Source organism: Balaenoptera musculus, chromosome 14, assembly GCF_009873245.2.
Source record: "Balaenoptera musculus isolate JJ_BM4_2016_0621 chromosome 14, mBalMus1.pri.v3, whole genome shotgun sequence".
Taxonomy (NCBI): domain Eukaryota; kingdom Metazoa; phylum Chordata; class Mammalia; order Artiodactyla; family Balaenopteridae; genus Balaenoptera; species Balaenoptera musculus.
The window spans coordinates 43,128,165-43,149,677 of record NC_045798.1 but is presented as its reverse complement, the minus strand read 5'-3'; the positions used below and the strand labels follow the sequence as shown (position 1 = coordinate 43,149,677).

Sequence of the window (21,513 nt, the reverse complement as noted above, 5' to 3'; positions counted from 1 at the left end):
CCCTGGGGGCATGTTAGAATCAACTGGGATTCAAAAAAAAACCTGGTCCTTCCCACAGAGATTCTGATTTCATTGGTCTGGACCCGGGCACGGGATTTGCTAACACTTCCCGTGTTCAGCTATGCAGTCCATCTTCCCACCTTTTGGAACTGTGTTCTAAAGGTGAGCTTTAGCCAAGGGGGCAGCTCATCTACAATATCTCAAGCTATTTTATTCTCAAGGTGGCCTTCACCTAATTCTGGGTCAGTGCTGGGGCGTGTGTGAGCCCTGCCCTCTGCCCGTGGTGCCGGAGGTCCCAGCCTGGTCTCCTGCCGAGAGCAGTCTTCTCCTGCCGCCCAGTGTCATACAAACACAGTGCTATCATTTTCTGTGTGTGTCATGACTTTAAAAAGTCTGCAAAGCACCGCCTTAGACTGGGCAATGGGATAAATGAATCTTGTTCTTATTTGCCTGTGGGTTTCAGGAAGCTCGTTTTTTTCATGCCCCCATGTCCAGTGCACACAGTCATCCCATAGCAAGGGACAAAGTTGGCCTTGGACCAGTGACCTTGCCACCTGCTGATGGCCACTGGGTTGACCTGTGAAGAGAAAATCATTAGCACAACATTCAGTGACCAGCTTTGGCCCCAGCACGCTGTGCCCACGGGAAGGAACGGTCTACCTGATGCCAGGATAGGTAGGGCTGCTAATCAGGTTAGGGGCGTCTAGGTCCACTGATGTGTTAGTCACCGCCTCTCTGCTGGGCTCCTCCCTTTCCTGTTGCTACTGGAGCAGTGGACCCGAGTGCCCCGCGATGCAGCAAACTATCTCAGGTTCACACCACTGCACAAAACACACGTGCCTGCACCAATCAGAAAAATTGTTTTAAAAAGATTTTAAATTTATTTCTAAAACATGCCCTCTAAGCTTACGCTTTAAGTTTTAAAACAAATAATAGATCTACCAGTAGTCTTCAGTGCTTTGAACTGTGCCTGGCAATGCTTGATAAATATTTGTCGAATGTTGAATGAGTTTTGCTTAGTTGAGTTGAATGAGTTTTGCTCTGACCTGGAGCAGCTCAGCCATCACAGGGCTGCTGCAGTGTGAAGGTCAAACATTTTGAATCATCAGGTGCTAACAGTGATGTCAGATCGTAACGGCAAGCCTAGTCCAATCTGGGCAGCAAAGATTAACATCCTTTTTCCTTCAAGGCAGAGACCGGAAAGGGATTTTCTAGTCTAATTACGCTGAAGGGAAAAGGTAAGGAGAAGGGAATAAATCAATCCAGTCACAACCCAGAGACCAATGAGCCAGATTAACAGAAGGGTGACACCTGCCTTCAGAATGTTTTCCTCCAACTGATAATCTCCTCCCTGAGCCCCTCGGATCATCTCCAGATGCTGGAAAGAATGCAGATTCCTTGTCTCCAGCCGCCATCTGTATCCCAGGATGTGAGGGAAATGAGCAGTTTTCATTGGCATGCAGGTAATTCACCTGCATCTCCGAGTTTGGGCCACAGATCTGCAGAGAAGGGCAGTGAAACATCAATGCATCCCCCTGCAGCATGGTGGGGACAGCGGTGGTGTGGCTAGAGACACAGTGTTAGAGCGAGGCTTTTCTTAGTGCTTCTGGCTTGATTCTCAGCACTTGGGACAATAATACGGACTGTGCTCATTTTGATCTGTCGTGATAAATGGTGTCACTGGGCAACGCCAGCGTTGTTTTTGCCCCGTGTTTGTTATCGTACTTTCATGTTTCCTGCCTCATCATACAAGAAATACTTTGATAATAAACTATATGTTTTATTTACTTGTTTGAAAAAGTTAATTTGTAGGTATTTCGTAGAAGATTCTGGTAATTTCGTACAAGGTTAATATGTGAAAAATATGCTCCACTTTACTGTGTTCTTGAGAACAGTTCCATCAGAAGGGCTTAAAATTGACAATGTTATTTTCCACAACCCAGCTCACAAATCTCCTATGACTTTGGTTCCTTAAATCCTGTAGTTTCTGTTGCTCACATAACTCTGATTCTGGTTGAGTGCTTCGTTCGAGAGCTTTTTTATGGCAAATGAGAACCAACATTAATTTTAGGTGAATTTCCAAAAGACAAACTGCATTTTGGCTACGTAGGGAGCTTTGTGGGCAGAATATCACACCCCAGAGCTTGTGTCTACCATATACCTCTTAATTCTGTCTTCCCAGACCACTATGGTCTACTTTGCAGAGAGATGAAATCTCTCTGTATTTCTCCGTGCAGGATACAGCGAGGTGTCTATGTTGTGTGTATTCTTGCCTGGAATAAAACAATGCACAAGTTATTCTAAAGTTGGGGGAGCCTTTTTTATTAAGCCAATGCAGAAAATAAACTTCCCCTCCCTTAATTTCTGAAGAGAAGCATTTATTCAAAACAAAATCACATGATGTTATAATTTGCATGTAAACTCTGAGGACTTAAAACAAAACTCTGAAAGTCACACTGAAGGATCCCTTATGGGTCCACTGAACACCCAGATGCCCTCTGCTGAAACTTGAGCTGTGGTCTTAGAAGAGTCCGTTTCACTGCATCTGCCATGTCTGGCAGTTTGTTCTAGTATCAGTATATAAATAACCTATTAAAATGCCATTTCTTTTCATTAGAAATGCAGGATTTATTGACTCAAGTTGATGAATTATCAATATTATGCTTCTGAATGATTACTCTCAAGGTGCCTGGAGATAGAAAGTAGCAACAATTTGTCTCCAAAATAGCAAGCTGAACTGGGTGCATAATGCTTTACGTGTGGCTTCTGAATGTGCCCAGGGTGGTCCTGGTGGGAGGATGAGGAATGTGAGAGGTGGTGAGGGATGAGAAGTCAGTTGTGCTCTTACAAGGCGTATGCATTTCATGTGGTCATACTCCAAAGGCAGACACCCAGAAGTTCCAATTGGGTGGCAATTCCATTTGCAAAAAAAAAAAGTTAAAAAACAAAAAAAACACTTTCTTCAGTCCCACAGTTATAACAGTTTTTTGCTGGACTGTCTGAATCTAATCAAGATGCAGTGTCAGTAGAAATGACACAGTCACTTGGATAATGGCTTCCTGCTGCCACATAAACGCCATGTGTCGGTTTGCTTAGTAATGACCTTGCTGTTTATCTTTTTTGGTGGTAATGATTATTTTTACTCCTGTGCAAATTTTCTTATTGTGTTCCCCATATTCAGAAGATAAATTACAACTGTGCATAACAGCTAACCACCACTTTCAAACAGTGGCGGACCTCACCAGGCTCAGAGAGCTTCGTAACCGAGAGGTGAATCTGAACTCACCCAGACCTGTTTCCATGATTTGAGCTGAACGTGCTCCAGAACTCCCACCCAGCCTCATTAGGGCTTGGCTAGGTGCCTGCCACCCCTCCAAAAATTGATTTTTTTTTTTTTTTTTTTAAAAACAGCTTAGAAGGCCCTGAGGGCTTCAGAGCTTACCTAAAAAATGAAAACCCTTCTAGTCTCAAAGCGGTGCAAAAGAGTTAATGTCACAGAAAAAAAGAAGGATCTTTTAAGTGTATCCTGCTGATCCATAATCTTAGTGGTACGTAAGGTACTTCATCACAACATCACCATTTTGATGATACGTTACAGAAGGGACAAGGTGGCATGAAGGGTGGAATTCAGAGAAAATTGTTGGACACGTTAAAATGGGCTGGAATAAAGGTTATAACAGCGAAGCAAACCTGGGGAGCCATGATCAGTGTGAATGAAGCTCTGGTCTCCACTCTGGCAGACATCTGTGACGATTACAAAAACCCAACAGTGACGACACAGTTTGTATTTCCAAATACACGTCCTGAAGGGCTCTTGAAGAACCTATTTGTAATCCTTTATGTGGATTTAAAAACTTCGAGAAAGTAGTTATTTGTAAAAGAAGATTTGGCTTTAGTGCACTTTCACTCAGGACTTGCAAATGAAAAGTTATGTGAACAAAAGATAGGGGAAGCAAATGGTTATCAAATGACTCCTGCAGTCTGTCCAGTTCTATATATGATCACAGAAAGGAGGAAGAAACATGAGAAATTCTTGTCATTAGCTGGGATACTTTTGTTTCTTTAAACGTTTTGCAGGTCAGGGCTTGGTTCTGGTTTTTGTTGGAAGGGACAGGGAGAAACATCGATAGATACACCTACCGCCCAGCGAGTCTATGGACCGGCTTGATGTCTTTGGGTAAATTCTTAAACTGTGATAAACCAAGCCTGAGCCCCAGAAGGGCGTGGACGATTACACAAGACACTCAACTATGACAGCACATTGTTGACCGTGGTACAGCCAAAGGCAGGTGCTGTCAACAGCCACTTTCCTTATTTCTCAACCCCACACACCCGAGAATGTTGTCTTTGAATCATGAGCTGATACAAACTTCATATTTTTCACATGTCATTTTTGATTTGGTGACTATGTAAATAACGTTGCGACATAAATTCGAAATCTTAAGCTTCTCAGAGTACAAAGCCAACCAGGTACATCATCCATCGTGGTTTGAAGAGGCAATTAGATGGTGTTTTCAACGAAAGGGTAGGGTGGACATTTTATGTATTCTTTAAAATGTTTAGATACTTCTGAAGCTCTGTAAATATGACTCTTGTCCAATTAGCAGCTTTCTTTCCTTCTTCTAAGGAGGTATAACTCACAGTCCTGGGGCTAAATCTCCTCCCTTTGTCTTTGTCGTCTCAAACTCAAAAGCCTAGTTTCTGAAAGTGTTTTTAAACCTCCTAGTCACTCTGAAGTCATACAGTGACAGAATAATTCATTTTCATTCATCCAACCACCTTTCAATACTCCTGAGTATTTGAATGATACTCTAAGGCTCTTGAACGGTGTCGGTAATGACGTGTGTGTGTGTGTGTTTGTGTGTGTGTGTAGCAGGATAGGTGTACAAAGGACACAGTATAGATTCACTTACTTTCTTCCATACATCTTCTGTTAGGTTTTCAAAAAGCATTTACCTCGCCTTTAAGTAAATTATATTTTTCTTGTTCTTTCTTTTTATATTGAGCACTACGTGAAGCCTCTGGCTTTTTCACTTTTAGGTACTAAGCAAAATATGTAAATACTTCACTGTAAACTGCTGTTTTGCTGGCTCCATTACAAGTAGGAAAAAATTGTTAAATTGAAAATAGAAACAGCTGGCTTCGCCCTAGCCCTCTCCTAGTGTCATATAATTAATAGGATGCTTTTATTTGAAAGGACTGCTGTGACGTACAGTAAGCCAGTTCCAACAGCCTGGGATAGTAAGATACCAGAGGAAATAGGGATGGGCTCCGTTCCGCATCCTGTTTTTACTGATAGCCTCAAAGTATGGTGGAGAGAGTGGGGCCACTGGGAGAGCACAGCCACACGGGGATGGGCTGAGTTCATGCCATTTGTGAGGGAGATTGAGGGCACAAATGGAAGAGTCAGGAATGTTTCATCATATAGGAAGGCACTCCTTCAACAGTTGGGGCCGCTAACACTCAGAATCCCAGGAATAAGAACAGTCACTCAAAAATAAGTTAAATTCAACGGGAACACATGCAAAAGAGTTTGCTTATGTAACAAGAAAACTGGAGTGGTGCTGCAAGATGCAGAAAGGTTGGCAGGTGGTGTCTGAGTGGGAAAGGAGCAGGAGTTCTGGGACAGACGGACACGAGAGTCGGAGACAGTGTCGAGGCTGGGCTGGCCCCCCCTCTTCCAGGACGGGAGGCTGCATAGTTCAGCAGTGACCTGGTGGCTCTGCGCCTCAGTTTCTCCATCACTAACATCGAAGTATCAGCTATAAATACTCTACCGTTGCTGTGAGGATTAAAGCAGATAATCCAGAGAGTTTTTAGCAGAGTGCCTAACACAGACTCAAAAAATGTTTTATAACATTTTTTCTCTGAATAGTAATTATCACTGTAAAATGGAAAACATATTCGAGAGTTTTAAGTCAAGAGAAAAAAGGAGTGTGTCACAAATACCTCCAAATATAGAACAGCCCGTTGGGAACAGTGGGGGTGACCTGGGGGGCCAACTCGTGCACACGTGCGGGCTCGCCTGCCCACAGAGAAAGCAAGAGGAAGCCTAAGCAGAAACCGCTGGAGCCGAAAATACCAAAGTGGGTTCCCATGGGACACCATGATGCTCTGCTCCAGGACTGACCTTAAAAAGTAGCCCTTTGCCCTAGAAATCATTTTAAAACAGACACTTGCTCAAACCAAAGAGCAGGACCAGGTGATGTAAAATGTTGTCTTCTGGGACTTCCCTGGTGGTCCAGTGGCTGAGACTCCGCGCTCCCAATGCAGGGGGCCCGGGTTCCATCCCTGGTCAGGGAACTAGATCCCACAAGCCGCAACTAAGAGTTCAAATGCCGCAAGGAAAAGGTCCCGCGTGCCACAGTGAAGATCCTGCATACCGCAACAAAGACCTGGCGCAGCCAAATAAATAAATACTTTTTTTTAAAAAAAAGGGAAAAAAATAAACTACAAATTGTCTTCTGGGACTTACCTGGTGGTCCAGTGGTTAAGACTCCGTGCTTCCACCGCAGGGGGCGCAAGTTGGATCCCTGGTCTGGGAACTAAGATCCCGAATGCCCCGGGGCACAGCCAAAAAAATTAAAAGTCTTCCAATTCAAGATGCACAACAGGATTTTATATACCATCGGATTCTGTTTGGGCATTGCACATCGTCTCCAAAGGATGAAAATCTGTCAACATTTACGGAGCCCAGGCTTAACCGAGGGGCAGAGCAACCACTGGGCAGTAAGGGAGTGGCTCCAAGCTGGACTCTGCAGTCCCACTGCCTCAGCGCTGGCGGACAGGCTGCAGTGCCTTCACCTGTAAGACGAGGGTGATGGTGTCTACCTAGCAGAGTCGTTGTGAAGGCTCAGTACCGTGCCCTGCATGTAGTGGACACTCGGTAAACGTAGCTCGTATTAGACATCCATTTATTCCTCATAAGAATTCTTTGGACAGGGTATTATCCCATTCCTCAGATGACGAAATCAAAACTCAAACCGATTTGGTCCTGAAGATGGTAAAGCCAGGATTCCAACCCAGGCCTGTGAGTCAGAGCTGAACATCCAGGGGCTTCTCTGTCCTTCCATAGCACCCAGCAGGACCACATCTTGTTCATTTGAAGAGACCCGGCAGAGCACCAGGAACATGGTAGGCATTCAATAAATGTAAGAATAAAAAGGCTACTTTTGTAAATTCTGGTGTTTTTTTTTAAAAATCAAGTTAATTATAATACATTTTTCATAGTAAGCAGTTAATGTAATTTCTCCTAATTTAAACAACTTTCCCCATGAGTCAGGGGAGGACCATGAGATTCTTCGAGGATCTGCAGCCCCCCGAGTGGCTCTGGGCTCCCTCTGAGCCATCAGTATTGCCGTCAGCGATCAATTCTCCAAAATGCCGAGTTCCGCGATTGTTGGCGCTCTCATACATTTTCTTATATTTTAAACTTGCCTTTCCTTTCTCCCCTACTTTCTTCAGCTCTATGTATCATTAAAGAAAATGATGCTGCCACGGGGAACAGGTACTGGAAACGCTACTTCCCCATAAGTAGATATAATTTGTTCTGTTTGCTTTTACTTAGAAGGTATTTTCTTCCTTCTCTTAAATTACTTCCATCCATTTCTATAACAAGCTCTGAATTCATTTTTATCTGTGTTCATGAGATATAGACGAAACTTCCCAAGTCTGGAAACTATAAAGAACTATTTCTAGAATTTTGTTAACAGTTATAAGTGAATTAAATGCTGTGTGATAAGTAAGGTTTCAAAAACAGTAAGTTAACTGGTGATTTTTTTTAACATTATAATAATACCCAGCTTAGCAATCTCCCCCTTTTTTTAAGAAAAACTTTTTATTATGGACATTTTAAAATATATGCTTGGACTTTCCTGGTGGCGCAGTGGTTAGGAATCCGCCTGCCAATGCAGCAGACACGGGTTCGATCCCTGGTCCGGGAAGATCCCACATGCCACGGAGCAACTAAGCCCGTGCACCACGACTACTGAGCCTGCGTGCTGCAACTATGTGGCATGCGCCTAGAGCGTGCACGCCTAGAGCCCGTGCTCCGCAACAAGAGAAGCCCCTGCTCGCCGCAACTAGAGAAAGGCCCGCGTGCAGCAACGAAGACCCAACGCAGCCAAAAATATAAATAAATCTAAATATATGTATATGCAAAAACAGAGAATACGATATTGAACCCTCACATTTCAAAAAGTTTGAGATATCAACCTAGCACTTCTCTTCCCTTCCACCCATTTTGTTTCCTTCCTCTCCCATCTCAGCAGAAAGGAGGGAAGGGGACCCACTGGTTGCAATGCTGACTTTTCTGTCCCCATCTCCTTCCTTCCCTGCTGTTCCGTGTCCAGGTTCCACTGCAGTGACAGCTGCCCACACACCTCTCGTTTGTGTACCCACACCTACAAACACAGACCTCACACACACACACCCCCACACACGCAACTGCACAACACAAACACACACACCTTCACCCAGCCCTCTACCTCATTCACCATCTTCCTTAGGTATATGATATTAGGACAGAAACTTGGTTGGCAATCTACTAACTTGAGTTAGTAGACATGAAAAAGTATAAAGCCACAAGTGCTTCTGAAAACAAAATTATTCAATAGAAAAATACTCTGTAAATCAGATTTTTTAAAAAAGTAACATCCTACTGATCGGTGGACTCGTGGGCGGGTGTCCCCCATGGGCTTCAATGTGACCGTCCTCTGCCCATCCCCCCAGGGGCAGCATGGAGGGCTTACAGCCAGCTCTCTGTCTAGCCAGCTGTGCATCCTTGAGCATTACACTTCTCCATTTGTAAAACGGGACGTTGATCTAGGCCATCCTGGAGATTGTCACCTCTAAAAGTGTGGTTGGCTATTTAAGAAAAAGTGCTGTGACAGTTCAGAGTGACAGAATGACTGACTGAGAGCGTCTCAAGTCGGCGACGTTGACTTGCTCCTCTTTAGTCTCTCTGCTCATCCGCCTTTGCACTGGTTCTCAACTCAGCTGTTCATTAGGCTTCCTTGGGGAGCTTTTTAAGAGATGCAGATGCTTGGGTCCCAAGCCCGACCAATAATTACATCAGAATATGTGGCACTGGGCATCTGTATCTTTTAAAAGGTCCCCAGGTGATTCCACTGTGCAGCCAGGGTTAAGAAGCACTGCTCTATACAAATGACACAGTCAAAAGCAAAGCAAAGGAGGCAGGACTTGGGTAAGTTACAAGCTGCATCTGTGAGGAGATGTGATTTCAGATAAAGTGTTTTGATTGTCTCACTTCTAAAGGAGCTCTTGTCCTTAACATCGCTGAGAGCATAGCCTGACATCAGTCCCCATCGCCCTCAGTACCAAATCCAAACTCCTTGACCTGGCTTACGCAACTCTTTGTGATCTGACTTTTGCTGATTTCTGCTGCCCCAGCCTCATTTTTCAGTTGGCCCCAGTGGAGAGTAATCACGTGTCTGGTTTTTTCCAGCTTCAAGCCTTTGTATCTTCCCTACCCCTCTCCTTTCTTATCTAACCTTACCTCCCACCCCTGTACTTGGCCAACTTCTGCATATCATTCAGGTTCTCCAGTGGACTTTCTTTTTCTTCCCTGGGTACTCCCATAGCCCACTCTGCATACCCACTGGCACACTCAATCACACTGCACTTGATCTGCATTCGCAGCCCCACAGACTGTTAAATTCCACAAAAGTCAAGAGTGTGGCTTATTCTCCACTGCGTCCCCTGTATTTCACATGGCCAGGTTGAGTGAATATTGGTGGAAAGAATGAATGAATAACTGAATGACTACACAATAAAAAAGGAAAGAGAAATTCTTAAGGAACTGAGTCACGGTAAATTAGAGAAACCAGGTCCTCTAAATGAATGACTACACAAGAAAAAATTCTTAATGATTGATTCACACTAAGCCAGGTAAGTCAGGTCCTATCCCTATATTCTCTTTTATTTAAGACCATTCTTTAATGCCAGGGAGAGGGGGAGCCACAGTGAGGAAGCAGACTAACTTTCCACCAAAAGGAGCTTAATTTCCTTGGAGATTTGGGCTGCATTATTTCCTCCATAAACAAAAGTAGTCAACAGAGTTAATAATACTAAAAAGCAAAAAAGAGGAATGTATTTTAATATCTGTTAATGCATTTTTTTAGTGAAACTTCATAATTCTTTTAATTAATGAAATATTTGCAGATAAAAATGATAGTATGTTTGCAATTTACTTAAAAACTCCAGAGGGGGGACTTCCCTGGTGGCGCAGTGGATAAGACTCTGCGCTCCCAATGCAGGGGACCAGGTTCGTTCCCTGGTCAGGGAACTAGATCCCACATGCATGCCACAACTAAGGAGCCCGCAAGCCGCAACTAAGGAGCCCACGTGCTGCAACTAAGGAGCCGGCAAGCCGCAACTAAGGAGCCTGCCTACTGCAACTAAGACCCGACACGACCAAATAAATAAAAATAAATATTAAAAAAAAAACAAACAAAAAAAAACTCCAGAGGGGGAGAGGGAGGCATAGAGGTACAGGTGAAACAAGACTGGACAAGAACTGATAGCTTTAGAAGCTGGGTGGACACATGGGGGTTCATTATATTATTTCCTCTGCTTTGGCATAAAGTTTGAAACTGTCCAAAGTAGAATGTTAAAAAATAAATGTCAAAAAAATAAACTTGTAGAAGGAAGTTTTTCCCTGCATTGCCACTTGGTTCAATGAGTGTTAAAAAAAAAAAAAAAAAAAAAGGCAGCCATACATCATCCGGAGCCAGCTTGGTCTTGGTCAGTTGAAAAACAGGAATGTTCTCCAAGGTTAGTAAACTGTAATCAGTTCCACATAGTTTTCAGGCACCAGAGTTTACAAGTCACTGCAGTTGATTTGTAACTCCATTCATATGTCCACAAGAAATACAGCCTGTGTCGATGTTCCCCTCTATTTGCTTAGCCAAACAATGCTTTTCCACAGCACATTCAATCTCGAAACCGACCCAGGACCCCATTTTACGATCACTGGCACCACCCTGTCTTTCCGCATTGTTTTCACAAATTCAAAACCTCCTCTTTTTAAAGTTAGCAAAAATCTGCAGCAGTGTCTCTTTTTATTACTTCTAACATTTGTTGACCCAAACGCAGGGATTCTTTCTTCTCCCAGGGGCCTTTCACCGCAGCCAGGAACGTGCATCCATGTGGCCACGGGTTCTTCCTTCCCGATGCCGCCGTCCTCAGCTGCAGCTGCTTCCACCCCGCGCAGAAAGCGGGAGGGTTTTCCCACCAATTTCAGGCCACGCCCTTCCCACCTTCTGGTCCGCAGAGCCCGCCCTCCCCAGCCTGGCGCAAGCTCGGAGCGAAGGTTCCGGGCCAACACAGGTTCCGGGGCTTCGGTGGGTTTCTCATCTAACGCGGGGAGTCCAGTCCTTCCTTCCAGCTTCTCACCCCCTTTCGTCTTGAATGATTCCACCTACAGACTCCATTTTTCCCACTGCCTCGCCCAGAGGTCGCAGTCACCTCCCTGACCCCGCCCCCCCTCCGCTCTGGGTCTCCTTTCAGATTTCCCTCCTCTTTCCTTTGCCTCTTTTCCTATTTCATCCAAGTCAGATCTGAAGGCGCTTCTGATTGCAACTATGTGCAATTTCCCGTGTCTGCTGGAGGTGGGTTTTGTTTGTTTTGTTTTGATGGTATCCTAAAAACCACTTACGTGACACGTTTCTCCTGTCTTGGAAAGGTCTGTATCAGTACACTTAAGCCAAGATTGTTCCTTTTACCTCTTCAATCCTGTACTCTACTGTGCCCGTAGGCTTCTAAGAACTGTTTTCGTAGACATAGTAGTTTCGTAGTTTTCGTTTGCTACTTTGGGGTACCTTCTTTTGCTGTGTTGTTTTTGAGCGTGCCATGACTCTTTTTGTATCTTTCATCAACCCTGAGAAAAAGGGTACTTTTATAAAAGAAATGGAGACGCAGAGAAGTTGATTCACTCAGATTACAGCTAGTGACTGGCGGAGCCCCATTCCCCTCCTCACTCAGTCACTGCTTTACCCATTCACTCCGTGAAGATTTATTTAATCACTCATTCTGTGCTGGCGACCTTCCAAGTCTAGAGTTTGAGAATGAGTCTTTAAAAATTAAAAGCCTGGGATTTATTTAAGAATAAAATATTTACTTTTCATCTCATTAGTGAAGTGACTTGTAATCTTTGATATTAATTTATTTCAGGCCACAAAAATCATCAGTGTACACACTTGGATTTCATTATAAAACTTTTGCTGAACAAATGTAAGGTAGAAATGAAAACCCTAGACCGAAAGCTTTCATTCAGTAGTGGTAATTCTTTTCATTCCAATCATTGTAGGGAGGCCCCTTTAAGATCAAACAGACTGTGCCCAAATCCCCCAATGCTACTTAACTAGTTGGGCAAGTTACTCATCATTTTGAGCCTATTTCTTCATCTTTAAAAGGAGGATAATGGATTTGTTGCATACATAAAGTGCTTAGGCGAGTGTAAGTTATCTGGAAAGCACTTAATAAATATAGTTCCCTTTTCTTCCCCTGTCAACTGTAAATTTATCATTAACAGTGAAGAGTAGAATGTTTTCATAATAGGCAAACAAGTCTTATTCTTTCCCATCCTGCACCAAACTGTCCTGGAAACAGTATAAATACGTGACAAAATGTGTTTTAGTTTCACTGCCTCTTCTTTCTATATTCTACCATTTGATTGATGTGTTTATGAGAAATGAATGACAAGGTAGCATGCGGTGGAAGGATCCCAGGATGGTTGTAATCTACACCCTGGATGATCACCCTCAATTCGTGGAAAGTTGGATGAAAATAGTAGTTGAGAAAAATATACTGAGTTTTAAAAATATGATCTGACTAGTTGCTTTCTTCTTTGCGCTTACTACCTTCAGGTAGTACATGAGTTTTCTAATTATCTTTAAAAGATTTTTACTGAAACAAATTCACAAGTCTTTCTTTTTGGGGAGGGAGGGGAGCAGCTTTCCTATTTGTTGGTTGGTTTGTTGTATTTTAAGAGGGATGGAATTGTCGATTTACCATTACATCTGTCCCATTTCAACAATAAGATTAGAAAATGTATGATTTCAAAATCATCTTCAAATCAAAATCATCATCAAAACAATAAAGTGGTGTTCCAGATCAGAGAGAGACTTGTTATGAGTTCTACAAAATCTTTTCTTAAAAAATGGAACCATTTTCCAGCCTACACTGTTCATGAAAATCAAATGCACCTCTTAGCAAAGGAAGAGATTTCAAGTGTGTAAATTCTATTTTCTGATACAGGATATTTATTTGTCATTAGCCAGCACTCTACCTGTTCATACTATAGATGTGACTGCTTCCTATTCTGAGTATATACTAAAGTGTATAGTTTCAGCCTTCCTTAAACAGATAAATGATAATGGATACAAAATGCTTTAACTGTAGCACACTTTTCAAATGTTAACTGTAAAGAGGAAAAACATATTATAGATTCCTGTTTTTAAAAATTACCCATAGCCACTTATGTTCCAGAACTAGGTCATATTTTTTGGGTGGTCAAATGTTTATATTTTATAATGATTCCTGGCTGTTACAAATGATTTTTGCTGAAACCTAGGAAACTAGACTGCATGTTGTTAATGGAAAACATATTCTCTTAGGTGAGTGATATTCTCAATTATTGTTTTTTATAATTAAATGTAGATGTTAGCATATAGGCATTGCTTTATTTTTAGAAAATTTGGGATTCACGGGTAGGGAAAGCTCAGAAAACAGATTTCTTAAAAACAAAATTGCTTTTTTTGTAGAATCTGTTTAAAAGACACTTTGGAGCAATAATATATATATACACATATATACATATATATATATTTTAATGGCAGAGAGGGTTGTTTTAAGTAACACAGAGGGAAAGACATGATCTTCCATTACAGTGACAGCACTTAGCCATAATCACCATGTCAGGACATCTTCTTTACAGGTAAAAGACATTGAATAATAGAATTTACTTGAGAAAGGCTGAGACTATTTTGAATTGTCTGGTCTTGAGATATTTATCAAGCAGGGGCCAGTACTTCTCAGAGAACCATAACTACTTAGTGGGTGATTTTCCCGGACTGCCATCTTCAAAAGTGCTACCTTTGACAGTGACACAAAACAGTAGCTCTCAGTCTTAGCGGCCTAACAATTGATTCTAATTGTCTTCACTGTTCCCTCTTTCCTATCGCAGAATCGGAAGACTTTTTGATGGTACAGAGCCCATTGTTTTGGACAGTCTCAAACAGCACTATTTCATTGACAGAGATGGACAGATGTTCAGATATATCTTGAATTTTCTACGAACATCAAAACTCCTCATTCCTGATGATTTCAAGGTGAGGGATTCATATTAAATTACCAACAGCATAAATATGTGCTTTGTTTTGATATGCTCCAAAAAATATTTCCAGTTCTACGTTTTTAACATACACCAACTCTAATGGCATCAGAGGTTTCTGACATGGTTATACTGTCTTAATGAAATAGAGTATATGGTCATTAAAGTTTTACATGGCCAAAAGAGGACAACTTTTATGTGAAGAATAGAATTACAACTCATTTGAATACATTGAAAATAAGTTGGTTAAATTCAAAGCTTATTTCTGACAAGTCTTAGGTAGAGAATAAAAGGAAACCTCCTTACCTTAATAAAGACTTTCTCTCCCAGAAATTTAAAGGAAGAATTATACTTATCAGTAAAATTTTAGAAATGTTCCCTTTTAAAGTTACTAACAAGTGTTAAAGTTAGTCCTACATGGTGCTGGCAACTCCAGGCAATGAAATTAGACAAGAACAAATAGAAAGTGTTAATATTAGAAGGGTGTATACAAAAATGTTATCTTTGCAACTGTTAATACTTCTCTAAATAGAAGATTCTAAGGGATCAATTAAATACTATTACAACTAATAAAGAACTCATTAAAGCATCCACATTCAGGGTCAATATATTACTATCAACAGCTTACCAATAGAAGACCAAAAGCCAATTATAAAATGTAATGGGAAAACGTACCACTAACAGTAACAACGAAAATTATAACACCCAGGAATAAACTTAAGAAATATGCAAAGCCTGATTAAGAAAACTGCAAATCTCTACATACAAGTTTAAAACAAGAATTGAATAGATGAAGAGACATCCTCTGTTCCTGGTTGGGAAGCTTCAATATTGTAAAGATGTCAGCTATGCCCAAATTAACTTATACATTCAGTGCAAACCCATTTAAGTCACAAATTTTTTTAAGGAAATATGACCCATTTATAAAGTTTGTGTAGAAGAAAAGAATGCTTAAGAAGAGCTAAAAAATATTTGGTGGTGATAGTAATGGTGGGCAATAGTGGATGTGTCCTACCAGACATCACAACATACTATAGCGCTACAGTGATTAGAAAGTGTGATCCTGACAGGGCTAAATTGTACACATAGATCAATGGAGAAAACAGGGTTTGGAGACAGATGTGTGTGTATGTAGGAATTTGATATATTATAAAGGTGGTATTTCAAATCTGTGGGAAAAGAAAGGAATAGTCAGTAATTGGCACTGAGACAATTGGCACTAAGATCTTTGGAAAAAATGTAAAGCCAGAGCCCTATCTCTGTCATAAGGTCACCAAAATTCCAGGAATAAACATAAAAATTAAAGCTATAAAAGTATTGGAAGAAAATAAAAAGGAATTTCCAAAAGTATAATTTTCAGGCAGTGAGGGCCTACTTAAGCAAGACTTACTACCCAGAAGCCATCCTTAAAAAAAGAAAAAAATTGTTGAACTAAAGACACCATATACAAATAAAAGACAAGTGTCAGACTAGTTGAAATATTTGCAACAAAAAATTAATATCCATCATAAAATAGCTCCTAAAAATCTATAGGAAACATGCAAACAATCCAATGGAAAACATTTAAAAATGTAAACAAAAGCTTCTCAAAGAAAAGAATAGAAATTGCCAATAAACATTTGAAAAGATATTCAATCTCTCTAGTATCAAAGAAATAAAACTTAAATGAGATACCCCCTTTTATCCATCAGATTGGCAAAGATTAAAAAATTGGTAATATATAGTATTGGGGAACATACAGTGTGGTTGGGAGTGAAAACTATTAAACATTTTTGGAGGACAATTTAGTGGTAGTTTTAATTTAGTTTTGATTTAGCAATTCCATGTCTATTAATTTATCTTCTAGAAGTAACACATAAATATGCAAAAATATATGTACATAGAATGTTTATTATAGTTATATTTGTAATAGTAAAAATTGGACACCATTAACAAATGTTCAGCAATGGCAGATGGTTACAAATATTATACACTATTCATACTATGGATTAGTTGATGTATGGGGGGAAAAAATCACCAAGATTTTATTCAGTGAAAGCATTAAGTTGCAGAATATGTATAGTATGTTTCTATTTATGTAAAAAATTATGGGTATGTATGTGTCAATAGATAGAAAAAGATCTAGAAGAATAGATCCCAAATTAATAGGGGTTCGGGGGGCTCTCATCCATCCTCTCCTTCAGGACTTTGACCTGTGGGGTACGGGCCAAGGGTGAATAGCCATATGGAAAAGAGAGTGTAGAAGGGTCATATCATGGACACATTTCTCTTACATGAAAACAATATACATTTGGCAGAAAAATAAGAGAATCATAACTGCAACGAGTGTGTGCAGTGCCCCGCAGCCCTGGAATGAATCGGAGGAACTCTTGTGACCCTGCTGTTCCCCAGCCAGTTGGGGGTTCCCGGGGGCCTCTCACGGTGCTGAGCAGGATTCCAGGGTTTACAGACGTTGGAAGTTGGTTTGTGCAACGTGGCTCCTAGATGCAAAAGTCGGCAACTTTACCAAGGATGGTCTCCTCCAACTCAGGAAGGAAAACGTATTGCGAGTCTCTAATACGGCGCCTTCCTAGACGGTGTTCAGGGATGCTCTTCAACGTAGACACTCTTCTCTCCACTTGCCCTTTCCTGCCTTCCCCTCGTGCCACGTAATTCATCTGCGAGCATCTTCCGCAGTGGCCGCAGGGGACTCTCCGGGCCCCAGCCCTCAGTCTAGAGCTGGGGACCCACCTGCTTAGACACGAGGGCAGAGCGAGCCGGCGGGTTTAGACAGCGGGCCCCTCGCTGCAGGGACCCCCCAGCTGCAGAGTTGACAGCCGGCCGCTTCGCACGCCAGCTGCAGCGGATCGGGAGCTCGGAGGGAAGTCTTCTAGAAAGCGGGCAGAGGCCCTACGTGGAGATGCCAAGCGGGGCTGAGTCCTGCACTGGGCACAGAAGGGAGGGAAGGAGTGGGGGGGGGGAGAGGCCTGCTGCGCGTGGGCGGGGGCTTCGGCGGGGACCCCAGCCTCTCATCAGACCCGGCGCCCCGGGGGGCAGGCGTTCGCTCCCAGGTTAGGGCTGGGAGAGCAAGTCGGCGAGTAGAGAAAGGGCTGAAAGAATGAGAGCCAAGGTTTCCTTCCTCTCTGGTGTTTTCCTAGAAGGAAGGCACTAGGAGTGGGAAAGGGGGTGGAGGAGAGAAATTTCACCTTTAGCTCTATTTGAAGGTGATTGCATTTCCAGACGCCCACTCAGAACATTGACCTGGGTAGTTCACTGGCTCCTTAAACGAGCTGCCCGCCCAGGAGCGGCGGGGCCCACCTCCTCCTCCTCCCCGCCGCCGCCAGCACCGTGAAACCCGCGCCTCTCCCCTTGCGTCCTGTCCATCTCAGTGAAAATGCCAGAATCCACCGTCCTGCTCCAGGCCCCACACTCCCACATCCATCCATCGGTGGCTCTGCCTAGAGCACCCTCCGGATACTTCTGGAATCAATTCACCCCTCTCATCCCCCCCCTCCCTAGTCCAAGGCCCGGCAACTCTCTGGATGACTCAGGGTCGCTTCATAATTGGTGTCCCTTCTCCCACCCTTACCCCTTCTCATCCACTCTCCATGTTGAAACCAGGAGACACTTTTTTCCATTAAACTTTTTATTTTGAGATCATGGTTGATTCTCATGCAGCTGTAAGAAATAATGGAGAGATCCTGTGTTACCCAGTTCCCCCCAGTGTAACATCTTGCAAAATTATACTACAACCTCACAACTGGGATGTCAGCATTGTCACAGTCAAGGTACGGAACACTTCCATCATGGCCAGGATCCCTCCTGTTGCCCTTTTGTAGCTATGCCCTCCTCCCTCTCCCCCTCCTCCATCTCCCACCCCATCCCTCACCAAGGGACGCTTTTAACAAACATCGTGTATAGTGACTTGCTCCTGCTTCAAACTCTGCAGGAGTTTCCCATTCCTTGTTCAGGGAGCAAAGCAACACACCCCTGTCAGAGCCCACGAGGCCCCTGCCCACCTCACCCTGCTCTTAACCTACACATGTGCCACACCATCTTCTTGTTCCCCTTCAGAGCAGCCCGCTGTGTCTGTCTGATGCTCTTTCCCTGGCCTTTATTTGTCACTAAGGGCTCATCATATTCATCATTAAGCCATCGTGTGCCTAGTCTAGCTTAGATTTGCCTGTATCCCCACTTCTCCATGGTCACACACAGTGTATTTGTAATTATTTGTCTCTGTTGTTTAGCACTATGTACCCAGCTGTATGTTAGCAAATGCTTTCAGCTGCAAGTGTTGAAATAGCCAATCAACAGCACCTTAAACTAATGGAGATTTGTTTTTCTCACATAAGAAATCAGAGGTACATGGCTGTTGGCAGTGGTATCTGCTCAGTGATGGTATCAAGGACAGGACTCTCTCTTTTTGTTTTGTCACCCTCAGTGTTGACGTTCTGCCCTCATGCTTGTCACCTCAGGGTCTTAAGGTGACTGCCACAGCTCCAGGCATCACATCCTCATTCAAGGCAGGAAAAGGGGACAGAAAGCTTATAACTCACAAGACTTCGTCCTTGTCAGAAGATTCCCAGGTTCTCTTTATATCTCATTGGCTAGAACTGAGCCTCCCCTAGCTGCAAAGGAGGCTGAAAAAGTGAATTTTTTTCTTTTTCAGCCTCTACAGTGAGAGAAATGGGCAAAGGCTAAGGGGTTGGGAATAGCTTTTGGGGAAGCTAGCCAGCAGTGTCTGTCACACTTAGCTTAGCCCTGCACGTAGTAACATGTAAATATCTGTGGCATAAGTGAATGCATACACGGATGGATGAGTAAATGAAATGAGTCTCACATTCAAACCAGATTCTCATTCATACCTGGTCATATACTTCCTTATATGTGAACTTTGGATATTTTGTATGTACATCCTGACTCTTTAAATACTTTGTAAGAATCTCACAAACAGGATCATTTTTATGTTTTTCTAGAGGACATTGTGTGCTGGACACGTAATAATTAGTTAGTATTAATTAATTTAAACACAGCTGAAGAAGGTCAAAAGAGTCATAGGAGACCAGAAACTAACTATAAGTAGGCAGAGTACACTTCCATTTAAAATCATATAGGACTAAATGGAAAATATAAAACATGTATGTATGTAATATCATCATCCTAAGCTACTTGTCAGGGTAGTATATTAATTTATAATTTCCATGATTAAAAGAGATGCAGAGTCCAGGGAATATAAAACAATTTATGGGGAATTACAGTCAGAAAATGATAATAGCCATTTGTTTTTAGTTGCTTTATGTTCCAGAAACAGAGCTAGGTGTTTTAAACACATTTAAATGTGGCAGGCATTATTTTTCCTCCAAGAATATTCAGGTTGGATGCTGGGGAGAGAAAAACTGCATGGGAGATAAGCTGTGGCCCATTCCAGAAGACAGTCCCTGAGGACTCACCCAGTCACCACCCCCACCCCACCCCCCCACCTTCCCCCCCCGCCCCCCGGCTAGGATTGGGATGGGTGCTTCTCTGCACCTTTGGTGCTCCCTTGGGATTCCAGAGCTCTGAAAGACCTGCTGTTCATCAATTCTAAGCACAGAACACACCCTTTAATTGCCTAAGGTTTTAACTGTAGCCCACACTTGGGGAAAAAGACAAAAAGCATGTCAGATGAAACTCACGTATCCCAGGGCCCTGAAATGTTTCCCACAGAACCTCTGGGTGACAGGCTGTAAATTACAGGGAGTCTGGAACCTGGCAGAGCAGCCAAAGAGCAGGTGATGATGGAAGTGCATCCACCGCAGTCTGTGCGAATCACAAACGTGGGCGCACACAGATGGGCTCAGTCTGCCCGTCCCTGAGCAGTACTATAGTGCTTTCTTCCTTGGCAGAGTTTATCTCCTGACCTTGGAAAAGGGACACGGCATTTGGCTTGTGGAGAGAATCTCTCTTACTGGGTTTGCAGGGAGAGCATTCCTTGATGAGCTGCTCCCCTCTCCAGCTATTTAACGCTGGGTTGAGCAAATGCATGAAATCTTGAAATCACAGCATCCTATGACCCTGAAAATCTCGTTCTGCAAATGTGCCGTCTGAGCTAGATACCCATTTAACAATTTAGATAATTTCATACTTCAGAACACCACTTAAGTGGCAGCTGCTTGTGCGCTGCTCCCACTGAAAGGCGTTGGAATCTGTTCTCTAGATAAGTGATTGTAGAACTTCTCTGCCGTGTTTTATTATGGATAATAATAAAACTTCCCTTCATTTCCCCTCACCCCTAATTATACTGATTTGTTCACTGTTGCTCTGTCTTCTGCTCACTCCCAGGCATGCATGGGCGTGTGTGGGTGCACACACCCATATACACACGCATGCACACAGTTGGCATTCCCAGCACATCAGGAGTCCAGAGCTTTGGTTCCTTTTTTGATGGGGAACCACAAAATTACCCCTCTCTAGGCTTCTATTCTGAACCCCTTTGGTAAGTGCCCCCATGTTGCTAACATCTTTTGCGGTCTCTGGATAGATGTCTCCCCTTCTTAGATAAAGAAAAATTTGCTACCAGACAGCCTCCAGCTTACCTCTCCCTGGCTTAAGTTCAAAAGTCTATTAGTTATTTCTAATAACCTTTTAATATTGCAGAAGAAGTATATGTACATTGTAGGAAATCTGGAAAAATAGACAAGCAAAAAGAAAAGTTTCAACAGTATATTCCCACCACTCAGAGATTGCCGATGTTAAAACTTTAGTGCATAGGCTTCTGGGTCTTTTGCTATGCTTATTTCAGACAATATCTCTACCTTTCCATTTTAATAAAATTTTATTTCCTCTAATACTGCAACCATATTCAGATTTCCCTGGTTGACCCCCAGAATGTCCTTTCTATGTGGGGGTTTTTTTTTTTTTTTTTGATCCAGGGATTCTTTATTTTTTATTTTATTTTTGGCTGCGTTGGGTCTTTGTTGCTGCGCGCGGGCTTTCTCTAGTTGTGGCAAGTGGGGGCTACTCTTCGTTGCAGTGCGCGGGCTTCTCATTGCGGTGGCTTCTCTTGTTGAGCACAGGCTCTAGGCCTGCGGGCTGCAGTAGTTGTGACACACAGGCTCCGTAGTTGCGGTGCCCAGGCTTAGTTGCTCTGTGGCATGGGGGTTCTTCCCGGACCAGGGATTGAACCCCTGTGCCCTGCATTG

The 21,513-nt window shown here is 42.8% G+C and overlaps 1 protein-coding gene across 6 annotated transcripts in view; it reads left to right on the top strand.

Annotated features, from left to right (window-relative positions):
* The window catches only part of KCTD1 (potassium channel tetramerization domain containing 1), a 181,066-nt gene that overhangs the window by 146,077 nt on the left and 13,476 nt on the right, over positions 1-21,513 (top strand). For all 6 annotated transcript variants that reach the window (XM_036823132.1, XM_036823130.1, XM_036823134.1 and 3 more), the window contains one exon: positions 14,207-14,351. In XM_036823132.1, coding sequence (XP_036679027.1) covers positions 14,207-14,351 — 145 coding nt within the window. The remainder of the gene's footprint in view (positions 1-14,206; positions 14,352-21,513) is intronic.